This window comes from Salvelinus alpinus, chromosome 2 (genome assembly GCF_045679555.1).
Source record: "Salvelinus alpinus chromosome 2, SLU_Salpinus.1, whole genome shotgun sequence".
Classification (NCBI taxonomy): Eukaryota; Metazoa; Chordata; class Actinopteri; order Salmoniformes; family Salmonidae; genus Salvelinus; species Salvelinus alpinus.
Window position 1 is genome coordinate 61633588 of NC_092087.1, and position 10148 is coordinate 61643735.

Sequence of the window (10148 nt, forward strand, 5' to 3'; positions counted from 1 at the left end):
ACAGAACAACGATTTATCATATTAAATATTTCTTACTATGAGGTGATTTTCCATCAGATTCTTGGGCAATGTATCCTTTCTTGGGTCTAATCTTCTTTTGGTCGATAGATGTCCTCTGTCCTTCGAAATGTCCACTAACATCGACCGAGACCCCGAAACGTGCCCAAAGCTTCAAAGTGCACGACAAAGAAATTCCTCAAAATCGCACTAAACGGATATAAATTGCTATAAAACGGTTCAAATTAACTACATTATGATGTTTTTAACAACTATAACGAGTAAAAACATGACCGGAGAAATATTACTGGCTAAACAACCATTTGGAAGGAGGCAAGTCCGATGTCCATCTTGCGTAAGACGCGCGAAGGGAAAGAACGGTACTTCCACGTTTTGTTGTTTTATAGTGGCTCTGATTGTGCAATCGACTCCATTCAAAGCGTGATGACGTACTGACACCCAGAGGAAGACGTAGGCAGTGTCGGTTTCTCCATAGCATTTACAGGCACCTTAAAACCGACCCCAGATCAGGGGTCAAAATTTCTGAAATCTGACTCCCTGTCAGGAAAAGTGCTGTAGAAGTAGTTCTGTACCACTCAGAGACAAAATTCCAACGGCTATAGAAACTAGAAAGTGTTTTCTATCCAATAATAACAATAATATGCATATTGTACGATCAAGAATTGAGCACGAGGCAGTTTAATTTGGAGACCAAAAAATGCTAATGCGGAACAGCACCCCCTATAGTTGCAAGAAGTTAATCAACGTAGGGCAGGTACAGTAGGGAGGTAGAATGCTTTATCAAAGCACATAGTATATCATTGAAAGTCAATAGACATGCAGTTCACATGTTGCTGATAGTTTGTAGAGCATCTACAGATGGACTATCCAAATAATCCCCCGGCCCCTTTTGCTGAGCAATTTAGAGAACAAGCGACAAAAGAAGGCTTGATAATCAAAATACTACGAAATATACTTTTCAACTATCTTCTCAGTCATTTGGAGAACAAGGTGCAGGTGTTGGAGTCACAGCAGCGGGACGAGCTGGAGGACATGAGGGAGGAGAAGAATAGGCTACAAGGATTGGTGAGGACCCAGATGACAGCCATCGAGGCTCTAGAGAGACAGCTGAGGGTGGCCAGCACCAACAACTCAGCCCTGCAAAGGCAGCATCAGCAGCTCATGGAGTCGGTTCACACGCTCATCAACATGGTGTCTACCGGTACAGGTAGGAACACATTCAGAAGCTCAGGTTTTGTCAAATGCAGTTGCTTTCTGATAAGTCCACACTCGGCTGAAGAGATCAGAGTCGAACAACCTTTTGTTGTTTTAATTGGTTTTTCGACAGAACAGTATGAAGTTAGGGGAACAGACAATAAAGCAGGAATGACGGGAAGGAAGGCCACAGACAACGACCGAACCAAGGCTCAAACCACATTGCAGCGGTGGTCCGGGAGTCGAGTGTTATAACTCAACCAGACTCCGGCACTCTGTTGAAGTGTCAATTCAAATCCAGTACACTCCAGTGTCTAACTCCAGATAGATAGAATGTTCATAATGTCATTGTGACAACTGTCTACAGACGGACAGTCAGTAGACATGCTGTAAACCACCATTAGTGCACACTTTCACGGCAATGAAAAGATCAAACATTATCAAACATCAACACCTACGTCCCTTCTGGGGAAATAGAATCCACTGATGGATCCGAGCCAGTTCCTTTCTAGAGTCACAGCTTAAGGCTGGGTTGGAGCTAAAGACGTGGCTTGTTTGTTTGATGGGTCAACATGAAAATGTAAAGACTTTGGGTGGGCCACAATGTGTACAAGTTTGGGGACCATTGCACACTCATAAATTCAGATGAAACTAACATTCTGGAAAATTGTGCGGTCTTAATGACATCCAGTCGTTAATGATACAGAGAGCGAGAGAAGGAGATAGAGAGAGAGGTGGTTGGGAGCTGTCTTCATTATGTTTTTGGCCGTGTTGAGTCAAGTCTTGGATTCACTTCACATGCTTCAGAACCACACACTTTGATAACTCCCATTTGAACTTCCCAATCAACATCTTGCCTGAGTAGGACATGTCAGCATCTGTTTCTGAAGACATTCCCAACTCAAATGAGACTGCTTTCAATTATTGTCATAAGATGGTTGTCTACCCTTTGTAGATTTTAAACAAAACACTTACTTGTGGCTTTGTTTCAAAATGTGTGTGTGTGTGTGTGTGTGTGTGTGTGTGTGTGTGTGTGTGTGTGTGTGTGTGTGTGTGTGTGTGTGTGTGTGTGTGTGTGTGTGTGTGTGTGTGTGTGTGTGTGTGTGTGTGTGTGTGTGTGTGTGTGTGTGTGTGTGTGTGTGCAGGGAAATTGCTGAGAGACCAGAGGTTTTGTGATTGTGCAGAAGCCTATAAAGCAGGACACAACATCAGTGGAGTCTACTACATATACATCAGTAACATGACAGAACCCACCCAGGTGAATAAATAACACTGTCATCATCCTCGCGATCCATCCTGAGTATACTGCATGTTTCAATCCAACTCTTAAGTTGTCAAGTTTCTCTTGTCAAGTTTTTCCAAGTGCAGCTGATAGATCAAAGTTTTTTGAGTGGTGCCTCTGTCGTTGCTGAGTGCAATGACTAGATTTTAGTTATTGTTTCACCAGGTGTTTTGTGACATGGAGACTAGTGGTGGAGGCTGGACATTGTTCCAGCGCAGGGTCAACGGCAGTGTGGACTTCCAGAGAACATGGATGGAATACAAAATGGTGGGTACTCCTGACATCCTCCAACTTTGGAATTCACAGCTGACGTTAGGGATGTTACTGTACTGTACCTACCTGTGTTAGATTTGTTGTGCAGGTGCTGAGAATAATGTTCTTGTCCCTGTGTAAAATGTTTTCCCATTCATCCATTGGACAGCTTGGACACCTATTCATCCATTGGCAGACCAGTTCAGATGCCAAGAGCTGACAAAGCATCAAACATGGACTACGTGAACTTAAAATATAGATGTAAGATGCCCTTGTGTAATGGTGTGATCATCCGATGTTTGTCTGTAGGGTTTTGGGGACCCTGCGGGAGAGCACTGGCTTGGGAATGAGCTGGCGTTTCAGATGACCAGTCAGACCCAGTATGCCCTGAGAGTGGAGCTGAGAGACTGGGAGGGGAACACACCCTACTCCCACTACGACAAGTTCCAACTGGCCAGTGAGAAACAACAATACAGGTACAGTACTCTACCTTATGACTTCACCATGTCCATATGGAAAACGTAGCTCTTTCTAAACATATTTTTCATGGCTGAACACAGCAATATTTATCAAAAAATATATAACAATTAAAGATAATATAATTTTTTCACATAAGTAGTGCACTTGGCCTTTACTAGTATTAGCAGACCGATAGAACAGTATCTTGCAGGACTCCATAGTTGGAATTGTAAAAGTTGTTGCCCTGTCCCTTTCTCTGCAATTGTAATTCTAATGGAATACAGAAATAACAACACCCTGTCCTCAAACACATCAAAAGGTGAAAAGTTATGGGCATAGACACAAAACATCCACATCAAATTAAATATTTTTCTTGATCAAATAACATGGAAAACAACCACTTTTGTGCAGTATTAATTTACCATCCTTACAAACGACTTCATGTAAATGTACATTACTGTGTTGTACATAGGCTGGTCATCTAGGTTTGTACCCGTAGACTTTCCATCACCATGAAGAAAAACTATGCACACTACAGTAATTGAGTACATTGAGACATCAAGTGGTTTTTGATGATGTGGCTCAGTTGGTATTTAACTAGGCAAGTCAGTTAAGGACAAATTCTTATTTACAATGACAGCCTACACTGGCAAAACCCGGACGACACTGGGCCAATTGTGCGCCGCCCTATGGGACTCCCAATCATGGCCGGTTGTGATACAGCCTGTAATTGAACCAGGGTGTCTGTGGTGATGCCTCAAGCACTGAGATGCAGTGCCTTAGACTGCTGCGCCACTCAGGAGCCCCAAAGGTAGTGCCCAACGTGGGGCTTTCAATGCTAGGGTTTTTATATTCCACAAGTAAACACTCAAATACATTTGGTTTAAATGTTTTTACAAAAGTAGTGTACTATGCCTTTAGTAGTCCTGTATTAGCGGACCAATATAGACTTCTTCAGATTTAGACTTCTTCAGTGCAGGCATTTTTTTTTCCTGCATCCCCGGAAAAAAATGGCATGACCTCCCACTCCCAAACTACTTCCTAAGGCTATGGTCGTACGAGACGGATCGTAGGGACTTGATCTGGCTGGCTGACAGGCGAAGTGTGTGGGACGTGTCAAGCAAAGCCTTGAAGTTTGTCTGCTTCACTTTGTTCAAGGTCAGGAGTTTGTGATGAGGTGTGTGGTGACAAATGCCTGAACCACGAGTAACACTGAGTCACAATGTCGATGTGGTCATTTCTTTATCTGACTCAAAGGACCACAACAAATAAAGCATATAAGCCAGAGCTAGGCTGCCAGTATAGAAATGGGGAACAGTCACAGGATTTCTGGCAAGAACTATGCAAATATGTACACAGTTCAAGTTTACTATGTCTTTGTCACCACAACAAAACTCATTGCACATGAATAATCCTGGATCCAATGATATAGGAATAAATATCAATGTTGTTATTAATCATATATCGCCTTTCCATTACAAGGACAATAATACAGTGCTTATTGTATATCTGAAAGCCATGTAAAATTACTTTGAAAAAAAGTCTACAGCTTCAACTTTCCTCACAATATTATCTCATAGCTATTTTCTTCTATGGAATGAATTCAAAATGTGATTTTGGCATCAGAAATCCATCAGTCCCAGTCAAGCTGACTTTCCCATCTGCAGGCTGTTCCTGTGGGGCTACAGTGGAACAGCAGGAGAGCAGAGCAGCCTGGTATCACATGGCACCAGCTTCAGCACCCGCGACGCCGACAACGACAACTGCCTGTGCAAGTGTGCACTCATGCTGACTGGGGGTAAGGGTTAAAACTTCTCCTCCATGAGGGAATTTAGGGCATTATATTATGTGAAAGTGACATACAAGCAGTAACCCCTTTTCTTACAGCTAGCTGACTTGAGGCATGCTGCCAGTATGACTTCTAACTCTGGTAAATTAATAACATAGCTAATGCCTTTCAAGTCATGACATAAATATATAATGTTTTTGTTTTCATCAAATTACGTGGGTGTCAACATGTCATAACATGCCATCAGTTTTTTATGACGTGTTGTGACATGTATTATGTTGACCTTGCAGCAGTGTTATGACAAGAAAAACACAGTATAAGCTCAAGTAAAGTTAATCAGTTGTTTTAATTGTTAAGTACCTTGGTGTGACATATACAGTGGGCTCTGAAAGTATTGACACCCATCATAAAGATTAGCAAAAATGACAGTGTATAATAAATAATAGAAATACTGAGCTATATTGTATTTCCAAAACATTACAATTATATTATTTTATACTAATTCAATTGCTCATAAAAATTGATTTTGTTTACCAAGGATTCTTTTTTTCTTCTCAAAACCTTAGTGGACAAAATTATCAACACCCCTATTTTCAATACCTCACCAGCTAATGGCAGTGAGCCTTTTTATAAAATGTTTTATGATATTGGAGAACACGTTTGGAGTGATATTAGACTATGCCTCCATACAGAATCATTCCAGATCCTTGATATTTCTTTGTCTGTGCTTATGGACTGCCCTCTTCAATTCAAACCACAGGTTTTCAATGGCATTCAAGTCCGGAGACATGCAAAATGTTGATTTTGTTGTCAATTAACCATTTCTTTGTGGATTTTGATATGTGCTTGGGGTTATTGTCTTGCTGATAGATCCACTTGCGGCCAAGTTTCAGCCTCCTGGCAGAGGTAACCAGGTTTTTTAAAGTTCATGATGCTGTTGACCTTAACAAGGGCCCAAGGATCAGTGGAAGCAAAATAGCCCCATAACATCAAAAATCCATCACCATATTTTACAGTAGGTATGTGGTTCTTTTCTGCATATGATTCCTCCTTTCGACGCCAAAACCAACCACTTGTGTGCATGGCCAAAGAGCTTTATTTTCATGTTATTCAACAAATGTAAACGGCTGGAGTTTGCTAAACGGCTTCGGCACTTGGATTGGAACCGGTGCTACTGTAAGATGGCATGAAAACAGAGCTCTTTTGGCCCAATATGTCCTCCAATCTCATAAAACATTTTAGAAAAAGGCTAAGTGCCGTTATCCTCGCCAGGATAGTTATTGAAAGTTATTAAAACAAGGATGTTCATTTTAACCCCTACATTTTTTGTATATATATATTTTTTACTTAAACAAAATCTATTTTTCGGAGCAATTGTATTAGTTAGTATAAAATAATATATTTCCCAATTTTATTGAGCGTACAATATACTGTAGCTCAGTATTTGAATTATTTATTTTATACAGTAATTCTTGCTCATCTTTATTAAGGCGTCATCTTTACCAAGGCTGTCAATCATTTCGGACCCACTGTAAATCCCTACATACTAAAAATATGTTTTTCAGGTCTACATGTTTGTATATAATTATTAGTTTGTTTGTGGTACTATAGTATTGGTCAAATACTGATTTAAAGGGTCACAGATCATTTTATTTTACGTGTGAGATTCCTGTGCTTTTTGTGTAACACCCTGATAAACTCATTGTACTCCATACAGCAGTTTCAATCTGAATGGCTTACTCTCTTCTTGACTCCCCACTGGGCACAGACGTCATTTCAACTTCTAGTTTTAATTTACTTTGGGTTGAGTTGTCAACTAATTTCAATTCAATGTGAAATCAACCAAAAAGTTCACCCTGTCGTTGGATTTAGGTTAAAAGTTGGGTGAAAAATATCAGAAGTTCTCTTACGTTGATGAATTATTGCAAATCCAATCAGTTTTCCACGTTGATTCAACGTCATCCCATATAAATTTTTTGGTTTTAATGATATGGAAACAACGTTAATTAAATCAGTTTTTGCCCAGTGGGTCTTGACTCTAGGCCCAGAGCTAAAGACAACAAGACAAGGCATTAACGCAATTTCTGTGATCTTCACCAGATACAAGCATTCCAGCTCCTATCTCTTAAGTGCTATGTAAAACACATCCCGCCTCAGTCATACAAACTCCAAGATAAATAGCTTTTTAATACTTGAACTTTGATTGATTCTGAAAGTTGTTTAAGTTAATTGCTCCAGCACAGCTGGAACCCCTTTCAAAATGTTTGAAACTATAGTCATCCATAATCAAACCACTTATGGATACAACCTCTTGACACATGCCATCCAAAGCAAACAGCAGTGAAGTGATATTAGATTAATCAGAGATGAATTTGCAGTATCTCTCTGAGGCGTGAGTGTGGTTCTCATAACAGGATCCATGTTTGCTTTGAAATGGAATAAGAACCGTATGCACAGCAGGTTAGCACACCACTACCATGAGTCAAAACACCACATTTGGTTAGAGAGAAAGAATTTGGTTGGAAAAGGGGGAAAAAATTCTTAATTTAGGCTTAAGGACTGTGTGGCAAGCTGTTCACAAGTGTCGGTTTCACTTTAATTGCTGTAACCATTTTGCTAACACAAAGACATATCTCCCTGAGTCCATCCTGCTCTAACCCAACCACTCTTTCTGTTCTTTAGGTTGGTGGTTTGACGCTTGTGGCCTGTCCAACCTCAATGGCATTTACTACACCGTGGGCCACAACATCCGCAAGCTAAACGGCATAAAGTGGCATCACTTTCGGGGACCGAGTTATTCACTTAGTTCGACAGCCATGATGATCCGACCATCCGACTTCTAAGACCGGACAGTCATTTGGAGAGGAGAAGGGATGTGAATGGGAAAGGGACAGACATTTCTTTGCCTCATTGTCTCCAGGACAAAGACAAACAGGTGTAAATGTATGTTTTTAATAATAAACAATCAATCAGTCACTGGATGACTGGGTGTTATTTAGTACAAGCGAAAACGTTGGGAGTCAGCAGAAGAGACCAGACTGATAGTCTCCATCACTTGGCATCTTTATGCAGTGTAGATCTGGCCTCAGCTCTTTTTAATATATACTATAATGTGCCAGATTCGCAGTCCTCTGATGTCTTGCTTTACCACAATGTACTAGTGATGTCAAAAATACACATCTACACAGCTCCCTCACACCCTCAGTGTTTATTCCAGAACATTCTGAAGCCGTCATCATCAAGACAATGTCAAATGAATATATAGGAATGTTTCATATCCATGAGCCAAGATGACTATTTTAAATAAACCACAGATAAAGACACCAAGACAAAGAAATGGAGGACATTTTGGCCAGAATGTGCCAGAATATTTTATGATTGACAAGATGTGATATGGACAGATCATACTGTGAGGCCTGCTTATGAAATATTTCAACGTTCCTACTTTTTTTTGCAAAATTGTATTTGCGTACTGTAAATGTGAGCTAAACTTTGACTTAATTGTTTTGCCTAACTGGATTGTATGTTTAAAGTTTGGGTTCATTGCTCTGCCATTTCGTGTGAATCTGTTAATATTTCTCTAAGCTTGTTTTTTCTATTAAGGATATCTCTACAGTAATACATGAGTTAAGTGTGCATAAAAGGAACATAATTCCCTTTTTATGTACTTTTCTCTATATGCACATTCTGACCTTGAATTTAAGCATGAGTATAGAATGCTATTCACCCACTATTAGTTTGGAGTGGAGATGAAATAAATGGAGGTGTGGCGGAGGTGTGTCTACAGATACTCTGTATTCTGACCTTGACTTAATTCCCTAATAATTCAACCACATTTATGCATGAGGAAACCATTAATAAAGTTTAGCGACCCTACCAGTTCGAAGTGGAAAAACATCTAGAATCTTGTTTCTCATGTTCTGAGAGTCTCAGTTGCCTTTGGCAAACTACAAGCCGGCTGTCATGTGCCTTTTACTGAGGAGTGGCTTCCGTCTGCCCACTCTACCATAAAGGCCTGATTGGTGGAATGCTGCAGAGATCGTTGTCCTTCTGGAAGGTTCTCACATCTCCACAGAGGAACTCCGGAGCTCTGTCAGAGTGACCATCGGGTTCTTGGTCACCTCCCTGACCAAGGCCCTTCTTCCCCGATTGCTCAGTTTGGCTGGGTGGCCAGCTCTAGGAAGAGTCTTGGTGGTTCCAAACTTCTTCCATTTAAGAATGATGGAGGTCACTGTGTTCTTGGGGACCTTCAATGCTGCATACATTTTTTGGTACCCTTCCACAGATCTGTGCCTTGACACAATCCTGTCTCGGAGCTCTACAGACAATTCCTTCGACCTCATGGCTTGGTTTTTGCTCTGACATGCACTGTCAACTGTGGGACCTTATATAGCCTTTCCAAATAATGTCCAATCAATTGAATTTATCACAGGTGGAGTCCAATCAAGTTGTAGAAACTTCTCAAGGATTATCAATGGAAATAGGATGCACCTGAGTTCAATTTCGTATCTCATAGCAAAGGGTCTGATTACCTATGTAAATAAGGTATTTCTGTTTTTTGTTTTTTATTTGCAAACTTTTCTAAAACTGTTTTTGCTTTGTTATTATGGGGTATTGTGTGCAGATTGAGGAGGGAAAAAATGTATTTCATACATTTTAGAATAAGGCTGTAACATAACAAAATGTGGAAAAAGTCAAGGGGTCTGAATCAAAATAAAAGTGACACAGTGTGTCACATTAGTGCAGGAAATGAAGAAATTGATTAAAATGCTGAAAGTGAATGCTGGAATTAAACAATGAACTATGCAAATTATCAAAAGCTGTGTACATTAAAGAAATAGATACTTGGCTCAAATAGACGCATGTCTCTAGTAAGGGCCTGTTGTGTTCAGTGATTAATGGAAGTTTTATGGTATATTTAGATGGCTTTCTTTCATTAATCCCTAATATTCTGAACCCATTCTCTCGATATATTCTAGTGAGTCTGTCGACAAAAATCTAACTACATATTATTTAAAGGAGCACTGTGGAGAAATCGCTCCACCATTTGCTGGTTGCAAAAACTCTATTATTTAGCCTAATTTCAGTTTATTGACAAAACAAGTTTTACGTTTTATTGTCACATGCACAAGTCCAGTGAAATTCCTTGCAAAC

General features: G+C 40.1%; 1 protein-coding gene across 1 annotated transcript in view; it reads left to right on the forward strand.

Annotated features, from left to right (window-relative positions):
• The window catches only part of angpt4 (angiopoietin 4), a 55029-nt gene extending 46138 nt beyond the window's left edge, over window positions 1–8891 (forward strand). The window contains exons 4-9 of the mRNA XM_071386952.1: window positions 993–1225; window positions 2358–2470; window positions 2660–2761; window positions 3056–3222; window positions 4873–5003; window positions 7677–8891. Of these exons, the coding sequence (XP_071243053.1) occupies window positions 993–1225; window positions 2358–2470; window positions 2660–2761; window positions 3056–3222; window positions 4873–5003; window positions 7677–7837 (907 nt within the window). The 3' untranslated portion in view covers window positions 7838–8891. The remainder of the gene's footprint in view (window positions 1–992; window positions 1226–2357; window positions 2471–2659; window positions 2762–3055; window positions 3223–4872; window positions 5004–7676) is intronic.
• The last annotated feature ends 1257 nt before the right edge of the window (window positions 8892–10148 follow it).